This window comes from Lonchura striata, chromosome 1 (genome assembly GCF_050655825.1).
Source record: "Lonchura striata isolate lonStrDom1 chromosome 1, ASM5065582v1, whole genome shotgun sequence".
In the NCBI taxonomy this organism is placed as follows: Eukaryota; Metazoa; Chordata; class Aves; order Passeriformes; family Estrildidae; genus Lonchura; species Lonchura striata.
This window is the reverse complement of record NC_140703.1, coordinates 44,196,824-44,223,774: the sequence shown is the minus strand read 5'-3', so window position 1 is coordinate 44,223,774 and position 26,951 is coordinate 44,196,824. Positions and strand designations below refer to the sequence as shown.

Genomic DNA, 26,951 nt, shown 5'->3' with positions numbered 1-26,951 from the left:
AAGGCGATTCTTTGAACAGGAGGCAGCCCCCACCATAAACCTGGTTGCTTGCATGTTACTCTTAAGACAAAACTGTCTAGAATCATTGTTGTGAACCATTGCTGTGTATATTTTTTAATTGTGCCTCACTTTTTGAATAACATCTTTCAGGTCTGTTGAGTTTAGTCTGCCAAGTGGCCTCCCATGTGGTGGTAGTGCCTGGCCTGGTGTGATGAATGCCTCTTGACAAGCTCCCCAAGTTACATAAAAGGTATCTGTGAAAAAAAAGGAAACTTTTGAAACTTCAGGTGTTCAACTCATATGCTATCTAACTTGACTAGGCATTTCCTAAAAAAATGCTTCAGATTTGTGTAGCATGCTTCAAATGGCTTACCTGCCATATTGTCCAGAACATCTGAGCCCCAATCACCTTGAAGCACATTGGTCAGAATGTTATCAAATACGTGAAGTTCTTTCGTGTCAACAATTCTGTCACGGAACAAGCGGCGTGCTTCATATGCAATAACTTCCAATACAAAGTCTGCAGTTTGCATCAATGAACCTACAAAATTTAATAAGAGAATTTTAGATCTTTATAGTAGATTTTCAAACTTCTACTTTAAAATATGAAATTGAAAATTGGCAAGAGAAATTACGTACCAGCAGGAGACCATCAGTAAGGAAGAAATAAGAGAAAAAGTAAATATTATGAAGTGCTTTTTAATAATTTCTTTATGGATCATTACAAGATAAAATTAAATATATTCTATTAAAGCAAGTTCTCTCTATTAAAACAATTGTCAGCTTCTAACAAAAATGAGAAAGGTGTTGTACACGAAGTTAAAATTAAAAGTCAGTTTTCCAGGTAATGAAACCAAGAAAATCCAGAAGACATTTTCAAATGGGAAGAGAAAGACTGATAACAAATACTAAAAGAATAATAAATACCCAAAACAGTCTGTATTAGAAAATGCCAACAGAGACTCCAAATCTTAAGTACCCCTCACAAAAGGAAAAAGGAAGATGAGTAAGTAACAAGCCTTTTTGTTCATCCCTGGAAAAGCACATGCACATGTCAACATTAGATACACCTAAGAAGCCCCTAAATCAGCTGAGATTACCCATTCATTGATTATCAGTGCAGCTTTTCTGACACCATTCAAGCTGCATTTACAATCTCATGATCCCAGAAAATAAGTGGAAAGGGAGCACAGCATTCTTATCACTTTTATCCTCTTTAAGCAACCCTCAATGCAACCTTCTAATGAATGTAAGAGCTAAAACATAATTAGTAATTTCTCATGATGTAGTAATAATACCAATTTCAGAGGCAAAAACAAGATTAGAAAGCAGCCTATGAAGTATGTGTATAAACCAGGTTTATACAAACAGGTACAGTGGGACAAGCATGAGAGGCAGAGCATTTCTGGGAATCCAGAAAACAACACATATGCTCAAAAAAAACTCAACACAAAACACAAAAAACCACAGAACAAAACAGTGAAGAGTAGGGAGCACAGTTCAAATTCCTATAGTAAGAATGCAGTCCCAAACTATTAACTTCCCTTAAACCGTAAGTAGCTCCCACATGTATTTTAAAACATCATTGTAATTTTTTTGAACTTGCTCACTCTTATGTTATGGAATGAACTGTCAGGCACTTTTTCCCTCTAGTGAGTTACAGACAGTTCATAGTTTAAAAAGATCAATGTGGAGCCAACAGAAAGACTGACATCAATAATAATCTAGGCCATTTTAGAACTACTTTATTAATGAAAACCAAATAAGTGACTTACCACCTTCTAAATCATATCTGAATAAACCAAGAACCCACTGAGTAAGAATGCATGGTGTAAAAAGGTAATGACTGTGATCATCAACTGTGAATTTTGCTCGTACCTAAAAATGAGAGTTAAGGAAAATAAAAAAAATGGTATTGTAAAATGTAAAGTACTTCTCTAAGGTACCATCTAGATTAGTTTTCTAGTTGGTGAACACTTAGATATTTTATGAATGCACTTCTTGTTTAAATCTTGTTTTCTGACCACAAAAGATTTTTCCCAGGACATTTTTTCTGTACCATTTTGTGATGGAAACAACTACACATCTCACCTAGGATTGTTAGTGCAGTATTATTACACAAAACCCGTAATTTTTTTAAACAATACCAAATATGAAACACAAAGGTAATACGGAAATGTAATAAAAACCTACCTAAATTATTAACATTTTCTCACTAAAACCTACCTAAACTAGTAATACTTTCTCACTACAAAATACTTCATACTTACTCTTCTCCCAAAGAGGATTTTTGAATTTCAACTACATCATTAATTCCAAGAATAACTGCTTTCATCAGTTATTTGATCACAGTGTAATGAGACAAACTATATTTCTTGGAATACATCAATAATGTCATATGAAACTCCTGCTAAGAGGTGCATGCCAACCAGTGACTAAACCCACACTGTAGTCAAAAGGACCAAGTCTGTATCATGCTTCTGCCTGGATGGGGACATCCATACATTCTACCCCAAGCACCACAGAGTACCTTCCCCAGTAAGGCTATGTACTGTTTAAGAAAAGCAAATAGTTAAGCATTTTGCTAGAAATAAGTTCTTAAAATTTCAAGTGGGAGGCTAAAATGAACTTGTGTCTAGCTCTAAACACCTGCTTTTAACAGTGTACAATTGTAATAGGTAGCCCTTGATGTTTGTAAAGGATGCCACCCTCATATCTCCTTCTGTGTTCATAACAGCACCTATAACAACTGGACACACAATCACCTGTTTGCACTGTCTCCTCATCCATTAAGTAGAAAAACACTACTATCCACATTTCATAAATCAGGAACTAAAAGTATAGAAATGTTAAGATGCATGCCAAAATCTTAAAACAAATCTGTGGGAAAGCAAAAGCACTTACTGCTTGCTCTGCTTGCTTCTAATACCTAGGATTCTCTAAAAATAAGAAGTTCCAAAACTGATATCAACTTTCTTAAAAAGATATAAACTTAGATTTTAATACTGATAAACCTTTTTACTCACCTGTTAATATCAAAACTTTATTATTTGCAATAAAATATCTGAATTCTCCATCTCCTTGAAGAAAGAAAGGTTTCCATACCTGTTGATAGATCTGAACCATAGATCCTGCTAGCTGATGTATTTTTGGTAAAGAACCCCAAACAGGGTGATTCTTTAGGTTTTTCTGTAGTACAGGTTCCAAGTAGGCACTATAAATAGTTTGCAGTTGTTCTCTTTCTGGATAGCTAGAAAGGGGAAAACCCTAGTCATTATGGACTTTTTAAATTTAATTAAAATGGAGTTAAACTTACAAACACAATTACTGAGAAATTTCATTGAATAGGATTTCCATCCAGCAGCTAATAAAAATTATCATTTTATTGCATCAGACTACTCTCAGAAATTTTCTAAATACATCTGTTGATATAATCAAACTTAAATAAATAAACTCCAATTTCTCTAACTTTTTCACCAAATACCACCTTAACATAAAGCTGCAGAAAGCAGTTTACTGCAAGCAAAATTATCCAACAGGAAACATATTTCAAACACTTCACTACCAACAGGCAGGTGTAGATTCCTCTTAGCTGGACTCTGGTGCCAAGAGGCATCAAATAGCACCAAATCTGATAATCACAAACTGTGAGAAAAGATGAAAGACTAGAACAGCCACATCTTTGTAAAGACTAAATTGACAAGACGTCCTTATAAAGAGAGGCTGAATCGAATTCTGAGTTAGACTAATTCACATATACTTACTCAATTGCACATACACGAACAATAGAAGTAAACCTGGAGGTAAGCTTATGTCTTCCTAATGTTCCTCCAGCTGACATGGAAGCCACAATTTGGATGTTTTCTAAACCAACCCATTCCAGATTTTCATCATAAAATCCTTGATATGTGAGAACCTTTAATAATTAAATAAATACTTCATTAAAGGAAAGTCAGAGTATCATACAAAATAAAATATAATAAAATAGTGAGAAGTATACCATTATTTCTGCTTTTTTAATTGCCTGAGGTGTCTTAAAATTTACAATTTTGTCATCTGCAGATTTGCAGGACTCCATTGTCCCGATCATTAAATGAGGATGTTAAAACAGATCATGGCTTCCAGGTAGACTCTGTACCACTGATGATCACCCTCTGGGCCTGGCTCTTCAGCCAGCTTCCAACCCACCTCACTATCTGCTTATGCAGCCTCAATCAACAGCTATTCTTTTGAGAATCTTTTGGGAGACAGCATCAATGGTCTTTGTGAATTTCAGATAGACTATATTCACTCTCTTCCCCTCATCAAGGATGACTTGTCCCTGGTGAATTCACACTGACTGCTCCTGGCAATTTTCTTGTCATTCCTATGTCTACTGCACTGTAACTCATTGAGATGAGTGCTGTCTTTATTTGTTTATAAATATCAGCCAAATAAAAATGGTATCTTATTTCTGGCTGACACCTACATAGTCTATTAAAAAACAAAACTAATGCCAATACAGGAGGCAGGCTTCTAACATAGAAATTAATCAATGTAGGTATTTAGTACAAACACTAAATTATATCCAGTATACTTGAGTCTCTTTATAAATAATAGACGTAAGTGTTCACCTGTTGCAGAAAAGCCACGAGAGTGCTTGTTCCCCATTTATCAGGTTTGGGTAGGTTGATGTCTTTTAAGTACAAAACAAGCCTTTCACAGTCCTTTGGTCGGTACACTCGACCAGTGTTTGTGCTGATTACAATGCAAGTTTGACTTAATTTCTGTAGAAGATGTTGAGAAGTAGTCTGTGCACTGCAGTGAACAGTGGCGATCTGAGTGGAGCGGAGCTGAGAAAACGCATAGTGAAGCAGCATCCTAGAAAACCAAAGATGTAAATACATATAGGCATAAATTAAATTAAAATGCTGTGCATCCAAGGATATTTTATAGTTTTTAAATTAAAATGCATATACTACATCCTATATTAATGGAATAAGCGGAGCATGAGGTTTGCTGAATTCAGCATTCTTGCCTTTAAAATTCTTAACATTTTCCATTCACATAATTCAAAGGAAGTGTAGTGTATACAACTACACAAAACAAACAGCTGATACCTTGGTTTAGTGACCCAAACCATGTAAACAAGGAATCTAGTAAAGGCAACAGGATGTGCTAAATTGAGTCTAGAGCCCTTTGAAATATGACTGGATCTCATGTGCCTCTAAGCTGTTGCTCCATGACAGTAGGTTTTCCAAAGATCCTGTTTCATATCTGAAAGCTACATTCAGATATCTTAGATGAATAGTGACAGTCTGAACTCTCCCTGTAAAACTTCATAAAAATTTACTTATTTGCCACTACATAAGGTTTGTTTAGTTAATGACCTAAACAAGTCACATTCTTTCAGAAAGTCATATGACAAAAGCATTATTTAAAAAATTACAAATTCTGTCAAACAACTAGAAGTATATTTTACTATAAAGTAGTAACTAATTTTTACCCCTTTCCACATCCTTCAGGACCCACAAGAAGAAATGGCTGCTTATTATTAATGTCTAGCCATGGTCTAAAGTAATCTAAACCTCTCTGCATGTCAGGGGTTTGGATGACAGGAAGTGTTTGGAGATTACTGAAGTCATCAGCTGTTAGATTTTGAGTTTTTTTCAGCTGATACAGCATTAGCTCTCCAGTGTCAGTGTCATAATATGTGTCCAGGGGCTTCCTTGGATCAGGAGGAGACTCTTGTGCCCAACTGAAGATCTTAAAAAAAAATGAAAATAAAGCTTCAGTTAAATCCATACTCCTAACAACAAGATCTACCATTTCAAGCTAGTCTAAAGAATGTTCAAATAATACTTATATAAAATCACACATCTAATTCTCAGATTTGATAATTTGAGGCTGCCTTTGAAAATTAAATCATATCAGGCATATTCTTTATGATCAAGTCCTTAACTAAACAATAATATATTACTCTTCCATTTTTCATAATATAAAGAAATTAAATTAAATTGTATTTAGAAAAGCTTTAATTTTTTTTATATTAGGCATCCTAATGAGAAGAATACCTAAGAATTCCTCTCTAATGAGATGCAAAGTATTCCCAAGAGAAAAAAAAAAAAAAAACACAAAAATAAATCTGAATTACATATTCAATTCATATAGACAAACACAATCTGCTGCAGTGGGTCCTGGAACTAAGCAGTATGAACAAGGGCATTTCACTACCTCTTGGTTCAGGACCAAAAGATTGCTATCTGGGATGGATGCAATGTACCAGTGGCACATAAAACATTCCTTCACTTCTCAACTATACCCCTACATATTACACAAATCAAAATCCAATTAGAGCACAGAGATTACCTCTTTTGCAAATTCTTGTCGTGACTTCATGTTGAGATTGCCACCAAGACCATGTAACAAGTTAATAATAAACTGTCCATGATCAGTACTTCCATTAAGATGAGACAGTCCATTCATCACAGTTCCAACCAAACTTGTTTCCACTACAAAGTCATTCTGTAAATTGCAATTTGTAGTAGATTTTAATATATTTCTCAATATAAATGTGATGTGTTGCTAGCATGCTTTTATTATTCATGGCCTTTTGACATTTACACAAATGAGGAAAGATTTCAACACTGCTATTGTTCTAGAAAATTCACTTGACATTAATTTCTAAGCATTGATTTTGTGGTTTGAATTCCAGACTATGGGTTAATGCAATTTAGGATAAGCAATCAGAACTTCCCTCACAGATTTTGAGAATCTATAAGGAATAAACCTAACTGTACACTGGAAATCTTCTTTTTGAACAAATTATTTACAGATTTTGCTCTTTGCACAAAAGGGACTTTGCAGCCTCAGGAACAATGCCATGGCTTTTACTTAGATACTTTAAAAGTTTAAAAAATGCCATGGGTAAAAGAACTAGGAGGAAAAATAATTAGAACACAACAGGACCATGTATGTTCCACAGAAGGAGATAATGCATGTCTCTTAAACACTAGCACACTGGCCACAGCAGTGGAGAAGTCTCCTAAAAAGTATTTTCAGCACATAAGCTACTTGATCACTGCAAATTCAACTTCTCCAGAAGAGAAGTCTGGGAAGCAGCATTAATGGGGTCACAGCACCAAGCCTGCCAGAGTACAGGAAGGGTTTGGACAATGCTTGCAGGTGCATGGTTTGATTCTTGGGGTGGTCCTGTGCAGGGCCAGGAATTGGACTTCAGTGATCCCTGTGGATCCCTTCCAACTCATTATATTCTACATTTCTATAATTCTATCCAAAAAGTGCTGAGATTTTTTTTTTTAATTACAGTTCAAAAATTAACCTGAATGATCTGTTCAGTGTTAAACTTAAAAAATGGATCATACTTAATAGAAGCTGAAATTTGATTAAATATTCACTTACTAACCTTCTTTACAACCCAGTCTAAAGCCTTTTCAAAATAGTCCCCAATCCAATTTTCAAGGTTGTATCGGCATTCTTCAGGCTGACTTCTTAGCCAAGATTTTATTAGAGCATTAAGATCTGTATCTTCATCACTAAGTCAAATCAAAACAAGATTCAGATAAATAATAGACACCAATGTCTTTAAATAGACTGTTTTAAAGGAACAACAAAATTCCAGAAAAAGTCTGGTAAAATACTTTAACAATTTCTAACCAATATTTGGGCTCTTCAGTAAAGAATTCACAGTATCTTTTAGAAAAAATCTGAGGTATTTCAGTCAAAAGTTTATAACAAACACCAAAGAAGGGATATGCAATCTAAAGGAACTTCCCCAGTGATTGGCTTCCTAAGTGTAAGGAACTAAACAACTTCTCCCTCCACTTGAGAATACTTTTCAAGGAAAGTTAGTATATATTTGCTTACTTTAAAAGTATGTAATACTCTTATGGCTTACCTCAGAAAGATCATTCCCATTCGAGATATTGTAGCAGGAGAGGCACAGCTAAGGTCATGAGTTTCAAATATAAAGTTAACATTTGAACCAAACTGAATTCTTTCTCCACTGGGCATAGTCAACAATTTGTTGTCATCCAAAACAGAATTCAAAGATTCAATCCATTCAGGATCAATATCACCATCACAAATTATCCATGAAGTAATATCTATTTCCAGACAGAAAAATGAAATATCAAACCCAAGAAAAACAGCTCAAAAATATCACCCCTTTCTATCTTAATGTTATTTATTATGCTTTCTTCATTACAACTTACAGTTCTATGAAGACAGTCCTCACATGCTTTACCTTCTGCTGCCTATTTCTGCTTTCTCATAACAAAAATTGTAAAGAATGTACTGAGGCATTGGGCTACAATTGTTACCAGAAGTTTTTCTTGCCTTACACTATCCACAAACAACAACACAATATAAAGAAGTACTTGAAAACAAATTATTTCAGTAATTTCGGTGAAACATCTGCAAGTCCCTCTCAGACATACCTCGGGGCTCTCGCACCACTTGCCGAGCACTGTTTGTAAGCACTCCATCAGACCATTCCCTGGTATCTACGTCAATACGGCCCAGCAGCTGATGCCGAGGCATGGCTTTGGGATTCATTGTGTACTGCTTCACTACTTTGCCAGTTTTCCCAAGGGCTGTCTTTAACATCCGCCAGAGCGTTGATTTACCTCCACCACTGGGACCTACGATAACCACACCCATTCTTTGACGCAATTGTTCATATAACTCCAAAGCCTTCTTGATCTAGACAGTGAAAGAGATAATGGCTATGTGAAACTGTAAAGACAAATGAAACATGTTCCTTTACAGTATTTCTGAGATTTGCTTTGCATGCAGACACTTTCTATAATTTTGGTTTTTTAAATAATAGATAATAGCAGATACATTTAGAATTATGATACTAAAGTTTATAAAGTTTAGAAGCATTTCACTAAATTACTAATACAAAAGTAATAGCTATCTTCAGACATTTTTAATGAGAGTTTAACAAATCTTCAGTCAGAAAACTTCATCCAGTTCTACAATAAATAAAAACAAGGCAGAGAACTGCTTGCAAAAATCAAATATCCACATATTTCATTCTTTCACTATCCAAAATACTCACTGGTGTTTCTATCTGGCTTGAATGAAACTGTGTGTCACATGTTCACATCTTAATTTTCCTTGCATTATTTTTCTTTCAGTTACATAACTGATCTACAGTGCTTCAAACACGCATCTAATCTTTGTATACATGTGATTAGAATCTAACAACCAGTTAGGCTCACTTTTTTATAAAAGATTTTTCAAAAGAAAACAGAAATTAGTTAAATGAATGCAATATGAATCACTTCTAATTCAGAATAATACTGTTTTGTTGCTGTAGTAGATACTTACCTGTGTGCTTATAACTTCCAAGTTTGCTTCCTCAAAGACTTGTTGTAAAGCTGCAGTTAACTCAGCATATTCCACATCTTTAAAATCAGTGCCAGGAAATACATCTTTAACCAGCTCATCAAAACGAGTGCAGTCTGCAAATGTAAGCTTTGATGTGGTGTTCAGTCGCAAAGCTTGAACCACTATGTAACTTTCATTAACTGGAAAGAAAAACAAAGAAAACAGATCAGTTTAAGCTGTGTCAACACTGCTCATACATTGAAAGTAGAATTGGAGCATAGATTCCAGAATTCCAGTTCATGTACCATTCTACTTGGGAACTAGGGATAGTCAGGCATACTTCCTGTACGTACGACATACGCCCACAAATACATTCTATACAGATATGAGGTGGTTATGATGCTGGTCAGATGCAGACCATTTGTTATGTCAAAATCTGTAAACTTTCAGACACATGCTGGTTAAGCAAACAGAAACCAGTAGCTGTCTTCTAAAGATGTGAAATGCTCATCCATTCCACATTCTTTAATTCCCTCTCATTTAACACCTAAACAACAATAACTTTAAAAAAATCTTTAAAAAATGCAGTGATTCTGTCTAGTCCAATATATTTCTATCATTCCTACATATCCTTATATTTGTCTCTGTCTACCAATCTGAATCTAGTGCCATGTGACAATTTTTGCAAAACTCAGAGTCAAAATGAATGATAACTAATGAATACTAAGAGCATCAAAAGATCAACTTTCCTGTCCTAAGATAAGTGAAAACAAGACTTTGGGAATCATTTCCCAAATGAAGTCTGTAATCTGTGTTCTTATCATCATATAAAAACTCAATCTAGAATACGACAAATCTTTTGTGATCTCCTAGTGAAGATGGGCTTTCATAGATATTTTATTATTTCCTAAATTGCCTATAGATAAAAGCCACGGTTTTTTAAAACTCCAGTGAACAAGAAAGCTGGAGTGAATTATATTTGCATAAGATTCTAAAGAATCAAAAGTTTGGTATGGTCAGTCTTACCTTCTTGCTTTGCATTGCTTTTCTTCAGCTGATGAAGAAGACTGCCACAGCCTCTCAAAACAGTCTTCAGTGCTCGTAAACCCCAATCATAGTGCTGCTGTGGTGTCAGAAGTTCCCTAAATTTAAAAACAACAATATTGTAATAAGCTCTAATAACCCAATTTTGGGTTGGTGAATGAACACATTTATAAAAATGTGGTTTGGTCACTGGCACATATTTGTAGTGTCATCTGAAATGCATTTCAGAAATACAGCAATAACACCAGAACTTTCAGAGTATTTATTCTTGACTCTAAGAGCGTTCACTATAACATCTGATCTTTGTACCCTCTAATGAACATAGTTTTAACCAAACAGTCACTTGCATTTCAACAATTTTAAGGGTTCAATACAACACAATGCTTGTCAGCATTTATATGCTCACATTTATATTTAGTGAGATACTGGGGGAACAGCAATTTGCTCCCTTGAGATTGTAACTGAATTAAAGATATTTACACATCTCGACCTCCCAGCATATTGCCACATTTCAACTTTGTAAGTTAAAAGTATCTATACAGAGATTTGCATGGTAAACCACTTAGATTTAAGAGTTACAAGGGAAAAAAATTAGAAAGGTACCAAGGAGGGGAGAGGTGGGGGGATGAAAGCTTACCTTGCTAGATTAAAAATAGCCACTAATTTTCTACCCAGTATTTTAGCATCCTTAAAGCCTTCTGAATACAAAATAACTTCCGCAATGAGTTCATTGTCTGGATGAGTCATAGCAACTGGCCTGAAAAGCTGCTTGAGGTTATCAGGCAGTTTTTGTCTTCCTCCATAACCTTTTCCAGCAGGATTCAGAGTGATAAAAATTCCAGAATTAGGATCCATTTCAACCTAGCATTAGAAGTGCATTGTAATGATATATTGTCAGGTGAAACAGTATTGAGAAATGCTGGGTGGACTATGTTTTCTTACAGTAGTCAGTTTTTAAGTGTGGCCAATGTGAAAAAATTAAGTTTTGTTGTACCTTTTTGCCAAGCATCTCACATACAGGACTGTGTTTCTTCAATGCATGTTGAATTGTCTGAACCTGCATGGATACTGCAGACAATACAGCTTCCTCAAGCCTATTGAATTCATCAAAACATCCCCAGGCACCACACTTCACTAAGCCCACAAATATGCGTCCCATTGACTTCACATCAATGCCCTTGAAATTGAAAAGAATGTTGTCAAAATTCAAATACCAAGAAAATATAAAAGAATGTCTTCCCATCCACCAAAAACCAGGTCCTTGAAAATATCCACAAATTTCTAATGGCAACTGACAAATAATGAGAATAATTTACATAATAATTTCAATACAACTACTACTACTACAACTATGACAACTACTATTACTAATAATAATAACAATTATAGTAATAATAAAACTTAATATTATAATTTTAATATTATTTCTGGAATATAATATTGTTTCATGAAGTATGGGTATAGATATCCATTTCCTAAATTAAACAAAATCATATTTACCTCATCACAGTTAAAGACTAATACTTGTCTTCCAAGAATCCCACCCAAGGCTTTTACTGATTCTGTCTTCCCAGTTCCAGCTGGACCATAGGGATTTCCTCCAAGGCCCATCTTCATGGCCTGAGTAAGAGTTAGGTAACACTTATCTGTCAAAGGTGTATAAACAAGTTTCGGGGAAATCCCCTGCAGAAACAAAAGAAATTACGTTGATTGGTAAACAGAAAATACTGGCAAGTTAATTACTTTAATTTTTTCATAAGTAATTAACTTGGTAATATAAAGCAAAAGGCAAAATTTCTGTCTCATTAAGAATATGAATTTGTTTACAAAGCTGTCCTGGTTTTATATCAAATGCTAATGTATTGTTCATTTTTTTTTCACAACTACAGATAAAACTGCTCTCAGATATATAAAACCAAGCATATTAAAAATATGTATATGATAATTTGATACAATTTATATTTACCCCATCAACATCAATAATTAAAATTATTACCCTATCTTTTAATATTATCTAAGAAATAGCATGTTAAGGACATAACAAGGTTTAGAAAAAAGACAACAGTTAGGAGACAATCAGCAGCATATATGAAATGAGGAAGTGCTTGACTCATATATAAAAGCCACTATGTAAAAATACCACACCTGATATTCATAAGTATATTGGAGTTCAGCATCAACCATCTGAACATAACATTTTTGGTCATTCATATAAAATCTCAGCTGCTTCTTCCAAGCCCAGTCTTCAACATTGTGAACCTCAGCTTGATTCAGTTGTTTCACCACATCAATATTATGAATGATATCAAGAATCAGAGCTTTAAGCTTGAGCTCAAGGATTCCAGATTCTGCAAATAATCACACCAAAAGAAAAAAATCACTCTAGTATAGCAAGGAAGACACGTTACCCACTCACAAGTTCATTGTGCTGCTTTCTATTATCAGCAGATTTTATTTAGATCTTGTTTGAATTATATAAAGGTTTTTTATTTACTAAAGCAAGCAGCGTGAAATAATTGATCCTGACAAACCATGTAAATCATGTAACTTTAGTCATTTTGATGTGACTTTGTCCGCCTCTCCATGTGGGGAGGGGGGAGTTGGGGTTTGAGACACAGGAAGAGGGGGAAAAAGAGGGGAGAGGAAAAAGGAGAGGGAGAAGCTTTTCTGCAAAGCAATTTATGCCAAGAGTGTTAATAGCCATCTCCACTTCAGCAATCAATGTGCCCCAACCTGCTGTTGAGCAGCTGAAAACCATACTACACACACTCTGGAGATTTTACTTAGAATAATTATGTTGATGTGGAGTGAAAGTTCATTAACAGATTGGGCACATTAAGCATACTCTTATATTGTTTATTTTGGTTTCATTGAAAGAAATCTAGTTTGTGTGTTTTATATCATTCCATAATGGGAATTAAAGCAAAGTAAGTGAGAATAATCACAACTCACTTCAAAATCCCACCTGTTTTTCAAACTAAACATAAACATAATGCATTATACAATAGATTAAATGAACACTTCTCTGTAACTGAGGAAATTTCTCAAAGAGCTAGAGAAAGAGCACAGAACAGGAGCTCAGATAAAGAAACACACAGACTTCGGGAGGTAGGTGATATGAATCCTGCTTCTAATTAATGTATCAGATGTTTACAGTTCACAAATTGTAAGAGAGAATTTAATGCAAGGAAGCATCTATAAAAATGTGGTGGAAGTTTATCAACTATATATTGAGTCTTTTTATACCTAAAATAAAAGCCATATCACCTAACCTACAGTGTAGACTTTTATCTGAAATAGTCACTCAAAGCCCCACCTCTAATCAAAAAAAAGAAAAAAGCACTCAGAGGCATACTTACTCTAACCCATTCGGACTATGTAAGATTCAGAACAATCATGTCTTGACAAAAACTACCTTATTTTGCCTCAAAAGTACTCAAAATTATTAGTTCAGAGGCAGATGTGTATGTCTAATATAAAAGAAGAGAATCACCTGCACAGCTGTACAGAATATACTGGCTTGACACAATGTACCTGAACTGTGGTTTACCTACTTCCTGTGAAACAGCAGATGCATAAGCTAAAAGATAGAAACTTGCTAAAACAAGTAAGAAAAGATAAAAAAGGCAACTCCAAGATGGTTTCTAAGATATATATAAAAATCGTTTTGTTTACTTTGAAATATTAATTACTCTAATCTTGGCTGTAATAGGTAAGTGACTTTATGCAACTCATCTTTGTGAACTCAAATTGAGATGGATTTATATAATTTCCTGTTTAAATAAACAATGTAAAATACTACACAACTGCAATCATGATAAGGAATTATATCTTAATTATTTTTATACCTGTACTCCCAGTATCTTCTATGCCACTACCAATGCTAGTATAATGGTCCAGTTTAGCCATGAGTTCTAATTCTAATTGTTGCAGATTATGGGTTTTGATAGCACTTTCAACATCTTCAGTGAACAGAATTTGTTCTGCCAAGGAAAGAATCTTTGGAAGAGAAAGTTCAGATTATATTCTATAAATATTGAACACATAAGAAAGAAACTAGTTTTTCAATTAATTTGCAATTGCTTATTATGTCTGACATTTTAAATATTTTATTGTATAATTTTTAAACAAAGATCTACATTTGCTATGATCCTAAGAACAAATAAAGCCATCTAAAAACATGGCAAAATTTTGCCAAAACTTGCAATGTAATCTAATACAGCAAGTCTTTTCCATTAAGTGGTATGTCAAAAGACCTGAATACTTCAAATGTTTGCAAAGGAATTTCATAAGCACACATATTTTTAAGAACTTCTCTACATGATCAGTGAGTAAAACAGATATGATTCGGGTTATTTTCTTCCAAATCTAAATGTATAGTTCTTCATGAAACTAAAAACAATAACTTATTTGGTATTTTTAAGACTACACAGTGGCACTACTGGATCAACTACTACCTGGGAAGGAAAGAGTGATGGATCAATTGAACCTTGCGATTTTTTTCCAGCATCAACACAGTCAATTAACATTTTTTTCAGGGTCTCCTTCATCTCCAAAGCCAAACTGTTTAGCCACACCTTACAAAGAGACAAAAATACCTCAAAATTATATTAGAAATTAATAACTCAATTATGTTTGAACTAGACTAGGATACAATTTTTCTTACCTCCACATCATTTGATAGAAGAACTTTATTTCTAAGTGGCACAGTTTCTCCTTCTACAGACTTCATGGCAAGTATGTATTTAAATTCTTCATCAAAGCTCACACTATTAATGCCTATTAATCAGAAAATATCAATGAAGTTATATATTCTCAAAGTCAAACGTTAATTACTAAGTGTCTAGTCATGGAAAGAGAGGAACTGCAACATATTATTTGGCTTCAAAGAGGCTTATCTCTAAATAAGTAAATTTCACAAATAAAGATTAATGCATTACCAGCAAAAAGTTTCTTAAGATGAGACTGGATAACCAGAGGATTCATGGACTGTCCTAAAATTTCTAATAAGTCATCATCTCCAACAAAATAAAATCTTGGAAATGCTGAGCGCTTTTCCTATATAAAAACAGAATAATTCAATTTTGTTGATTTAAACCCAAGCTTACTGTCTTTCTTTATAAAAAAATTTATTAATGTTCACTGTACCTCCAAAAACTCATTCAGAGATTTCTGACACCTCTGAAGCTGGTCAAGTATGGTAGTTAAGGTATTTTTTATTCCTGCCCGGGCATTCAGTGATGTTATCCGATTGTCACTCTTAATATCTGACATAATGGATCTTGACAGAAAAAAAAATCAAAAATTCATTATAATTTTAATTTAAAACATATATCAAAATAAATAAATAAAAATTAACACACAGACAAATAATATAAACAGCCAATATATAACCTTTAGGTTTCAGTACTAATGATGAAACATTTCAGAATTTACCTCAATGTCACTCCAATGTAATTTAAGAACAACAGTTTCTTGCTAAAAGTTCTCTACCTATAACCAAGAAAATTAAATTCTTGACTTTTATTTCCATTTAAGTCATTTCAATTCAAGCCAAGACAGATAATGGTACATATCTGTCCATAAGACAGATAATGGTACATATCTGTCCAAATTTCTAAAACCTACTCCTTTTTTTCTTTTCATTTGTTTGGAACAAATAAATAATCTGCTTCCCCCAAAACTCTGTGTGTACTTTCTTAGTGAACAAAGTGATAGTCTTCAACATGATTCTTGAAAAAAACAATTTCATCCCCTCTACTTCTGCTGCTAAGACCTTGTGTTTGCCTGCCTTACTCAGAATCTTTAATGATTCACGATTCCTTACTTCGCATGTGCCCCATTAAATGAAAATATTACCAGCTTTATTCAGATATATGTTGCCATCACACATATATGCGTTCTGAATTCCTGCCACTGACCTTCTTGTTCATACGTATGCCAATTGTTCCATATATTTTCACTATGAAGAATGTTCCAGACTACATGTGAAAGATACTACAAAAGGTATGTTGCATTCCATAGCACTAACCTAAAGTTTTCATCAACTTTGTTAAAACGAGCTTGTTCTTTGGGTAGAGCTCCACGTCCAAATATGGGTTCCAAATAGACCCACTTCCTTTGAATTTGGTTTAAATTCTGCAGGTATTCATCCAAGTCAGCTAGTTTTTTTTCCCAGATGGATACTTTATCTTCAAAACCTTTGTAATATGGAGAGTCCTTAAGAGACTGTAGAAGACAGCGATGATCTCCAACTTGATTGACTGTGTCCTTCCAGTCTTTAATAAGCCTGATAGTCTTGCCTTGACTATCTTCATAATCTGTTAACGTAAAGACAGCTCCAACTCCCCAGAGCTCAAGCTCACGTAATGCTTCTCTGATTGTAATTTCACCTTGAGCTCGACAATTCAAATCCTATTCAAAAGCAAGAATAGATCTCACATGAAACTACAGAGCTTGCAATAAACTCGCCATTCAAAAACATAACACAAATTCCACTTCTACAGTATTTAAGATATATTCATATGGAACAACATATACTACATAAAATAAACCATAAAGAAACATAGATCCGGAATGTAAAATTGTTCATACCTTAAGTTCCATTGCTTTTTCTATAATGGCATCTGTCACTTTTAGTAGATCTCCAAATAGTAAACCCTCAAGTGTAGTGCCTCGGGGAAGACCCAGGAGACGAAAGAGATCCAACCAATGGTCTGAAGAAAGATGTTCTCCTCTTACATATTTTAGGAGTGGAATTATCATCTATAGAAAAAATGCATGGATAAATCCATCTGGTTATTATGACAGTTGCATCTCTTTGATTATGGAGTGACATGCTATTCAAACAAAAATAAAATTTAAATTCTTAAACTGAGGTACAGTTTCTCCAGTTCCTGAATTTAAACTTTGGAAACAAGATTCTGAAGATAACTCACTGTAAATCTACTGTAGAAAACTAAAGGTTCCCAAAAGTAAGTGAAATATTCAAAACAGTATCAGAAGACATTTTTTTAAATATTAACATGGTTTTATTGTAAGAAATTAACAACGAAATATAGAATAGAGCACATTATCCAGTAATACTGAAACATTTTTTGTTTCACAGGCCTTTTTGAAATTCATAGAATCACACAATTTTTTGGGTTGAAAATTACTTTAGAGATCACCTGTTCCAACCCCTCTGCTGTGGTCAGGGACACCTTCCACTAGACCAGGTTGCTCAAAGCACTACCCAACCTGGCCTTGAACATTTTCGGGGTAATTGGCATCTTACTTTATATTTGTCCACTTCCTTTTGCAACTTTACAGTCATTACAGTATGTTCTTCCATCTTCCTCAGTCTGTCATGCCAGTTAAACAAAAATTCCTCAAATAGGTATATCTTACTTCTGCATGAAAATCAAACATAAAAAGATCATAACAACACAGCACTACAACCACACTTGTATGCCCATTAAAAATTAAGTAATAAAATTTTACCTAAAAGTAATCCAGTCTTCTTTGGCTTTTTCCTGAAAACCTTGATAAAACTCTTCATAGAGTGCCCAGACTTCTGCACAACTCTGAATATCTTGACTTACAACTTCTGACAATGATAAGTCAGGCTCTTCCAATTTAAAATGATGGCATTCTTCACTGCATAAAAAGATCATTGCATTATGCATTACATTATTCCACTGTACTTTTATAGATTAAGAAATAGTACTATACAGAAATCATCACACTTTTTTATGAAAAGTCATTGGCTTTATTGAAGAATATTGCTGCCAACCAACTGCATTTTCCTTATAATCTCCTTCTTGAATAAAAATAATAAAGAAATATGACTGATAACTATTTTACACAATAACCTTCTCTCATATTCACAATTATTCTCCATAAACTTTCATTTATTTTTTTATTTATGAGAAAGGTGAATTTGTGCCCTCAAAATAAAAGCTGGAAAGAAAATAATTTTGAATTGATCATTTCTTCCTGGTGGTGAAAAGAATATGCTAATTTTATTTACTATCATTTTCACACCAAGGTAAGAAGTTTAATAGAAAACTTCATCCTCAAGATCTACAATAATGAGCACTTACTGGGAGAGGTGAGCTCCTGTCCACTTAAGTTACAAGACGTTATTTTTGGACCAATACCCAAAACCTTCTCTTAGTGAGAATTTTGTAAGTCAGAATTAAGCCTTTAGTCTACAAACATTCTTTTGCAAGACCTTAAAGGATTTCTCAATTTATTTATCAAAAAACATCTAGAAAAACTCAGCTTAAGAAATTCATGTTAGGAAAAACCAACAAAAAGGACCCTGAAAAGCTAATGAAAAATATGTAATACAAATTAAATTACTTATAATATCTGTTGTGATAAAAATTAGTAAACATTTTCTGAGATACTATTGCTGCAAAAGATCAGTACATTAATGAATAAGGTATACAGGGAAACAAACACACATACATGAGTTTTTCTTTCACGGTTTTAAGTTCATCAAATTCCTTTTTTTTTTCCTTTATCATCTGAGCACTTTTCTCGAGAACATCCTGATCACCTGTTTCAATTACATCATCACTTGGCTTTAGCTGATCCCACCGAGCTTTAAATTTTTCCAGATCTTGAAGATATATATTGATACGTGAAAGCACATTTCCTTTCATCACTTCCATCTGTAAAACAATAGACAAAATTACATTCTTTAATAGTTTGTATCTGCAAAATTCAAAATCAAAGCATCAACTTCAAAACTTGATAATGACTATTTGATTAAAAATCAAACTCAAAAAATTTCTTGTATAATACCCAAGGTTCAACTTTATTCTCCTTATTCTGTTTTTCTTTTAAAGGGGGCACTACTTTTTTAATATGCTAGTACTTGAGACCTATTTATTCAGCCTATGCTACCTACTTAGGCTTGCCTCTTATAGCATATAGAAAAATGTTATATGTATGGCAAATTGAGATCTTCAGTAGAACTTCAAATGAGTTAAGTAGTTTGCCTATGGACTGGAATTACAGGACTGTGCATAGGTTAGCAAAGTTAAGTGAAAAGAAAATAAAAAGCTTCAATACTAAAATCATGATAAAGAAATAAGAATGCTATCTTTAAACTGTTATCCTCTTTTCTGTTAACCATTGCATTTATTAAGCCAATTCTGTCACCAGAAAGTTGTCATGAGACAGAACTACAACTCATTTATTTTAGCATCAGTTCAACGAAAGTTTCCCCTAATAACTACTTCAAAGTTAACAGTTTCTGCTTAAAAGTTTAAGTATTCTTCCTTAGACAGATCTCCCTCAACTCAATAATGCCCATGTTATTATTGAACTGACAATATTTATGGATTTAATCTAAGAAAAAAGTATTGTTCCAGACATATTCAAAATAATTACAACTTTTTCAGGTAAAACTTTAAGCTTTCATTGCTACCTGTTCAGCAATCATAAGCTGGTGGCTTTCCATCATTAATTCAAATTTATCCCATGTAGCTCTTAGGTTACTGATACTGTCCAAACCTGCACCAGCCACAGTTCGCAGAAGTTTGTTTTTATCTTCAGCCTCTTGAAACAGGAGAAAAATCTAAAATCAGAAAGATCAAAAATAAGTGTACATGTAAAAATTCAGCAAATTTTGTTTATCTAAAGCAAATACATATGAATCACCAATTCTGTAACACAGATAATAAGTGTATATACAGCTGCTTTTTTAATACTGCTAATAGAATAATATTAAAACATTTGAAAAAAATTGTGTCTGAGGTATTTAGAGAAATTCTAAACCTTGAATCTAACATGAGATATACGGAAGTGAATGTTAACTATGAAAAAGGTAAGTGCCATCTTATATATTGCAGAGAGCAACAGAATGTGATAAATCTGTGCACATGTTTGTTGGCTTTGGCTGGGATGTAGTTAAATTTTTTTCTCAGTACCTGTTCTGGACTGCTTAACGTGCTTATAAAATAATTGGAAAAGGAGACCAGTCTGAGAGACGATAAAGTTCACTGATGATACTATATTATTTCAGACATTAAAATACTTCACTTGTGAAGAACTGCAGAATGAATACATAAGAAATAATGACTGATGATACTGGTGACAAGCAAAATTCAAGTAGATAACCATGAAGAGACACATATGTGAAAAAATAAATTTCACATGTACAAGTTGAGTCCTAAGATAAAAACTGGACTTCACTGCTTTCTTAGGGTTATTACAGCTAGTTTTACCAAAATGTGAGCTTAATCTAAGCAAAATAAATATTATGAGTCACAGAGAACAAAATGATAATACAAGGTAATATTACAATTTCATCATGTAAATTCATGGTTTATTCTGATCTTAAAAACTTAGAAAAATCTGTTGGTCACATAGAAAAATGAAATAGAAAGGAAAGACTTATCAAAAGGCAACAAGGATAATCAAAGTTATGAGTGAGCTTATGCATAAGAAAAGATGAGATTAACTAACACTCTTCAATCTACAACAGAGATCGCTGATACCAAACACAACAAAGTAAAATAGAGTTATGTGCCATGAAAAGGAAAAATAGGAACTGTTTGGTCCATATCTCTTTCAATATAAGACATAAATGCTATGAAGTTAACAGGTGCCAGATGGAAAAAAATAAAAAGAGGGATTCCTCATGTAATGGGCAATTGATCTACACTTTACCAGAGTATATTTTGGATGTCAATCATGTATTTACTCTCAAGAGAAGACAAGGTAAGGCTGTGTAAAAGAAATCCACTGAGTGTTACTACATGTCAGGAGCCACATTAAACTCAGAAAGGTTCAGGTTGAAGGTTAGAAGTAAAAAGCATCAAATATACTACCCTGATTTTATGTTTTCCCCTAAGTAAATCACTCCACTGCTGGACACGAATTACTGTGCTACATGGACTACTGCCCTGACCCTATGTGACTTGACCATGATCTTGATTAGTTATGAAATGTAAGTTTCCATACTGGAAAGTAATTACAGTTTTATAGTTGTTGCTCTGGGTAGAATAAAATAGCATCTTACCCCTTCTTTTCGTTCATGTAGGCTTAAATATTTTAAATTGTCTTCTGCTATTTCCTCTACAGTCTGGGGCCTGATCACTAGTGTTTCCATGGCATCAGTCAGAAATGTAGAAACATCACAGAGGTGAGCTACACAAAGATGGAAAACAAAGTTATCATGGAGAGAATATTAGTAATTTCAAATATCCAAGTCAGACAAATGCACAAGGATACAGCATTAGTCATAAGTATGCAAAGTATTTGTTTAAAAATTGCAGACTCCAGTCTTGGCTTCTCCCTGAACAGAAGTTGCACATTTGTGTTTACAAGTAGCTTTTCAGATGTAAACCACTGCATTCAGTGCATGATTTAGACCATGAGTATCAGAGTCCCTTCTGAACATTAAACATAAATATGTGGGGCATTTATTGATATATTTTCAAAGGCTGTAAAGGACTTTTTTTTTTTTTTAGGTAAACAGATATAAATTGCTTTTGGGTTCTTTGGGGTTATTCTCTGTTAATTGTGGTTTGGGTCTTTTCAAGAGACTAACTAACTAAAGCCACCTGCCTTTACGTATTGAGAAGACTCACAAACAAATGCCTGCATAAACGATAATGTATTTACCTACCAAGGTAAATCTCTTTTGATACTGAGAAAGGAGCTGTATAGCTCCAGGAAATCTTCCAGGAAAGATTCACCTTTCAGGCTATGAAATAATTCCCTTTCTTGCACAATCCCTGTTATACATTTCCTGTGACAATTATTAGATTTAAAGTACAAAGCACTGTTATTCCTCATCATCTACACTTTATTCCACTTTGTCCTGCTGTTCCATATATACATCAACCACCCAAAACAGGGAAATGTTTTGTATTCTTCAACACAGTTTTAACAGTTTTGGCAATTGAAGCGACAAGCATTCTATGGAGTAAGTCCAAATTATTTTAGACTCTTTATGAAGTATGTCAATTTGTAAAAGAAAAATCTAAGAGCATTTTTATTACATTTTATAACACCTTCTCAAACACCTAGGAAATTTTCCTCTCTGAAGCAACAAAATTTTCCTTCAGATAAAAGAAACAAGCAAAACAACATTCATATGTATTCTTTTACACCTGTAACAGAAGTGGCCCAAACAAGAAGCAGAAAGATACAAAGGGTCCTAGGCTAGGTCTATAGTGAAAAAGTAATATTGAGGAATACACAGCTGTAACAGATTACTTTCTTGCCTTGTTCTTTTGGGAGTTTTAAAGTTCTTCTAAAAGTTTTCTATGCCTTCTGCTGTTTACATATTTCTACTGGAGTTCTCACACATGTTCATGTAAATAATGATTGTTTTGCATTCTTCTTTGTAGGTAGAGAGAATTGATAAACCGTTAGTTTGACCAGCATGGTTGGAGAGGTGACAATTTCACCCTCCAATCTGCTGTCACTTTTGGGATTCTATATACTACGGAGTCAGAAAATAAAATCTCTCTTTTAGTTCTTTTCTTTCCTCTTTTACATCTATCATCTGTGTGTGAGTTATTCGTGTCATATTGTGACATTACTTTCTCTGCATTGTGATTTCTGCAGTCCACTGTGCCTAAGTAAAAAGTAAAATATTTATTTAAAGATTATTTACATTAATACATATGTGCCTAAGTACAGCAGAAACAAACAAAACTAAAATACTGTTTATTGAAGTTATTTACCTTGAATAGATTTTCTCAAAGAAACAACTAGAATGTCGTACAACTTCTGGATGAAATCATCAATCACAGTTTTCACAGGGTTGCAATTAACAGTTAAACAATCTATTCTGATCGTGCTTCAGAAAAAAAGAGATTAAAAGACAACAAATATTCAGTGGCATACTTACATGTATGATCTTACATCTCTGCATCTATGCACATCTATAGTTTACCCTATCTTAGTAGTTCAATGAAAATTTTCCCTTATAATTCTACAAATGGAAGTCATTGCTTATTGGGAAATTACTCATAGTGTTGAAATATTTACAGTTATGCATATGTACTTTCAATTTTATGGAGACTTAGGTTTAACGCTCTCCTTCTCCAAATAGTTAGAAAATGCCTTGATTTTATATAACCAGTGCCATAAAATTCTGAAAGGCTATTATCATACTCAAAAGAAAAATAGTTTCATTATTTGTATATTCATGTCTGTAATTCTCTAATTTCCATGGGAGTTTACTAACTCAGCTTTCAATAGTATTAAGAACAGAAGAATAGCCATAGAGAGTCATTTCAAGGCCCCATATCTAATATATCAGTGACCATAAGTAGATACCTAGAGAACACTAAGAAAAAAGTCTGCCTTACTTGATATCTTCCTAACTATCCTATCAACAATAATATTTTCAACTCATGGATTTCTTAGCAACATGTTGCTTCTGGCTATAAGGCACAACAGCCAGCTTCTCTTCTATTCACCTCAGTTTGTCCATGAACTCATGGAAATCTTTTCTACTCAGAGTATAACTAGCCAGCAAGTTCTACTTCTCCAGCATGAAATGTCACATCTTTTACCTTGTTCTAAACACGATTCCTAACAGTTTTACTTTAGAACTCTAACTATTACATTTAAAATATCTGATAGAATATATTATTCAAACAAAAGAATAGTTACACTATACCTTGGAAGACGTTCTGCTTCTTTCCCTCTCACTTTTAATGCCTTAAAGTTTTTTTCCCAGTCCTGTTTGCTAGTAAGATGTGTCTTCACCAAAGGTTCCATATCTACTTGGCCAATTACGACCCATTCCTTTTCAACATTATTTTTTATTCCATGAAAAATAAATATTTCCCGATTAAAAAACTATTTCTCAATAACATTAAAATACTCTAATAATTTTTGCAAGTTACATTCTCTTTAATCTTTGTGCTTCTTCAACTATCTGTAGATTTTCTTATTACAAAAATCAGGAGGTAAAAAACAGTTTGACATGCTCACACATTTAAGGCTATTCAAAACAGAAAGACTGAGAAGTCAGCTATTATATAGAGTATTCAAAAGGAACTACACATATACATCAAATCAGGCATGTGCTTAAGTAATTGGCTTAACATGGATGGACTTGCTAAGCTTTTGCTTATATGCCTTGAAGAAAAGAACAATGATGCATAAACACAATTGCTCAGCTACTTGTATAATGTCCAAAGCATAAAATGACATAAATCTAAGCGAAAAAATGTATGAGTCAGTCCACTATTGAAAATACCTTGAATTGATTAGAAACATCTGTCAGCCTTCTGAACAAATCCTCTGCTTTACTGAAAGCGGTCAGAAATCCATTTGCATTTCTTTCGGTCATAACAGTGAATATAGACTCATCTTCTGCCTCACTTACTCCCCTAAACTGATTTGGAATGGAGATGAATCTCTTCATTTCTCTATAATATCTAGCTCGTACTTCTTCAAAAGGAGGTCTGAATTGCAAGCGACCTTGCCTAAAAGATGAAACAAATAGAAAAACTAGTATTTTAATGTAATCTGCACCTGCATATTTTCTTTTAAGGCAAAAAACCAAAATCTTACTTGAATGTTAGATCGATAATTATCTCTGGTAAATTCTCATTGAGTGCTTCTAAGCCCATTTGATACTGATGCTCCAGAGCTTTATAAAGTTGATGATTCCAATGTTGTCTCCAAGCTTTCATATCACTCGATTTGAAACCCTAAAATTTAACAATGTTTATTTTTTTTCTTATTCCTCCATAATTTTAAGATGAAACTGCACATGGTATAAGATCCAAAGACCAGGATCTTAGTAAAATTCAGTAATCACACAGCTGGCATATACTGGGTCATGGCACCAAGCTGGTCAGAGTTTAAGGACCATCTGGACAACATACTTAAGTCACTTTGTTTAGTTTTACATAGTCCTGTGATGAGCAGGGAGTTGGACTTGATGGTCCTTGTGGACCCTTTCTAACTCAAGATATAAGTTTTTGATTTTGTGACCAGTTATTGCATTTATTGCATTTATTTCAAATTAACACAGGAAATTAAAAAACTATTCAAATCAAGCAGTCTCTATGGCAAATCACCATAGGAACTTCACTGAGGCTCATCACCCACTGGTTTACCAGAATGTTCTTCAGGCTTACCCTAAAATGCACAGGACTCTGCTAGAAATAACATAAAGAGCTGGCCAAATAAGAGATTTAAACCTGTATCACATCTTCTATTTTCTTATAATATGTAAGCTACCTTTTAAATAGTATTTACAAAAAATCTTGTGTGTTTCCAGAAAACAATGTTAACTAATGAATTAATGTAAAATTTTACCTCAAAGAATTCAGTTTTTTATTGACATCTGCTACACTGCACTGTAAGAACATGGAAAGCCTTATGATACAGTCAATTTATGTAAATCAGAGTCTTCTGAGCTGGAAGGGACCCACAAGGATCCTCAAGTCCCACTCTTAAGTAAATCATCCAAACTGGAATCAAATCCATTACCTTGGCATTACTAGCAACCTGACCAACTGAGCTAAATAGTCATTTGCAAGTCATGGAGGGATTTGCATAAAGACAATTTAAGCTAGAAAAAAAGCTAGAAACACTTTCCAACTTAAAAGGTTCTGTTTAATTGGAGATTTTCAGGCAGGGCTTTGGAGGGTTGCTGCAAGAAGCTATACAGTTAAGGTCTATCCTACAATTCAAACCTGCCTATAGGAGCTCTTCCAACAGAAAGATTCTAGAGATTAAGAAAACCTGAAATTGTCTTAATTAAGCCTTAAGACAATTATAACAGGATAATTATGTAATATTTCGATGACAACAGCAGTAAGTATACCATCTTATAATTTTTGGATTGTGAAAAAATATACATTTAGTTAAATTTTATCACTTCTATTCAAAGATTTTTGAAGAGTGACTGAAAACAGTTTAGGTTATTTTCCATCTAAAAACATTTCGTAGTATCAAAGTAATTTTCAAACAGATCCTAAAGGAAATCTAGATTCTTTAAAAAGAATATTTTAAACATAAAAATCTGCAAATTAAACTTGAAAAGAAACCAAGACAGATTATTTTTTGTATTATCTTGAGAGAATGAAAACAAAATTAGAAGTAAAATACTGTAAAGACACTGCATTTATTTGAGCGGCAAACACCAAAAAAAAGTAACCTGCATTTGCACTATAAAGGATAAGAACAACATATCCATCTAAGAATATCGTATTTTGATTGCTGAAGGCTAAAGGACAAACCGGCTTGAATAATAACTCAAAATAGCTTACTTTGATAATATGATATTTTTTATCAAAATCTTAATCATCTTATTTAATTATATTAAGGGTCTTAATGATTCTGTCACTCTACTCTAGAAGTTGTCAGTTGATAAGTGAACAAAAATATGTTTTTATCATCATTTCAGGGAGAAATGCATTTTAATTCCAAATTTTGTACATTTGTTTTATGCTGAGTTTATGCTCATTATCTGTACTAATTTCTTCGTTTTACCCTGCATTAATGGCTCAGACACAACTGGTCTACATTACCCAAGGTTTTCCCATTTCTTCATCTAACACCTGTTATTGACCAAAAGTTCTTCTCCCAATGCT

The 26,951-nt window shown here is 33.6% G+C and overlaps 1 protein-coding gene across 4 annotated transcripts in view; it reads right to left on the bottom strand.

Moving 5' to 3' along the window:
- The window catches only part of DYNC2H1 (dynein cytoplasmic 2 heavy chain 1), a 143,715-nt gene that overhangs the window by 104,966 nt on the left and 11,798 nt on the right, over positions 1-26,951 (bottom strand). For 2 of the 4 annotated variants that reach the window (XM_021529338.4, XM_085575767.1), the window contains exons 16-48: positions 24,919-25,058; positions 24,602-24,830; positions 24,017-24,144; positions 23,073-23,188; positions 21,398-21,525; positions 19,802-19,951; positions 18,835-19,040; positions 17,863-18,018; positions 17,657-17,771; positions 16,975-17,145; positions 16,412-16,794; positions 15,529-15,661; positions 15,321-15,438; positions 15,047-15,159; positions 14,838-14,957; positions 14,229-14,379; positions 12,526-12,728; positions 11,881-12,063; positions 11,375-11,557; positions 11,018-11,241; positions 10,363-10,478; positions 9,337-9,536; positions 8,439-8,703; positions 7,898-8,105; positions 7,406-7,535; positions 6,349-6,504; positions 5,486-5,745; positions 4,614-4,860; positions 3,765-3,916; positions 3,106-3,250; positions 1,776-1,878; positions 374-541; positions 130-254 (exon numbers count right to left, since the gene is read on the bottom strand). In XM_021529338.4, coding sequence (XP_021385013.3) covers positions 130-254; positions 374-541; positions 1,776-1,878; positions 3,106-3,250; positions 3,765-3,916; positions 4,614-4,860; positions 5,486-5,745; positions 6,349-6,504; positions 7,406-7,535; positions 7,898-8,105; positions 8,439-8,703; positions 9,337-9,536; positions 10,363-10,478; positions 11,018-11,241; positions 11,375-11,557; positions 11,881-12,063; positions 12,526-12,728; positions 14,229-14,379; positions 14,838-14,957; positions 15,047-15,159; positions 15,321-15,438; positions 15,529-15,661; positions 16,412-16,794; positions 16,975-17,145; positions 17,657-17,771; positions 17,863-18,018; positions 18,835-19,040; positions 19,802-19,951; positions 21,398-21,525; positions 23,073-23,188; positions 24,017-24,144; positions 24,602-24,830; positions 24,919-25,058 — 5,625 coding nt within the window. The remainder of the gene's footprint in view (positions 1-129; positions 255-373; positions 542-1,775; positions 1,879-3,105; positions 3,251-3,764; positions 3,917-4,613; positions 4,861-5,485; positions 5,746-6,348; positions 6,505-7,405; positions 7,536-7,897; positions 8,106-8,438; positions 8,704-9,336; positions 9,537-10,362; positions 10,479-11,017; positions 11,242-11,374; positions 11,558-11,880; positions 12,064-12,525; positions 12,729-14,228; positions 14,380-14,837; positions 14,958-15,046; positions 15,160-15,320; positions 15,439-15,528; positions 15,662-16,411; positions 16,795-16,974; positions 17,146-17,656; positions 17,772-17,862; positions 18,019-18,834; positions 19,041-19,801; positions 19,952-21,397; positions 21,526-23,072; positions 23,189-24,016; positions 24,145-24,601; positions 24,831-24,918; positions 25,059-26,951) is intronic. The other 2 variants (XM_085575766.1, XM_085575770.1) reach the window with 2 other exon arrangements.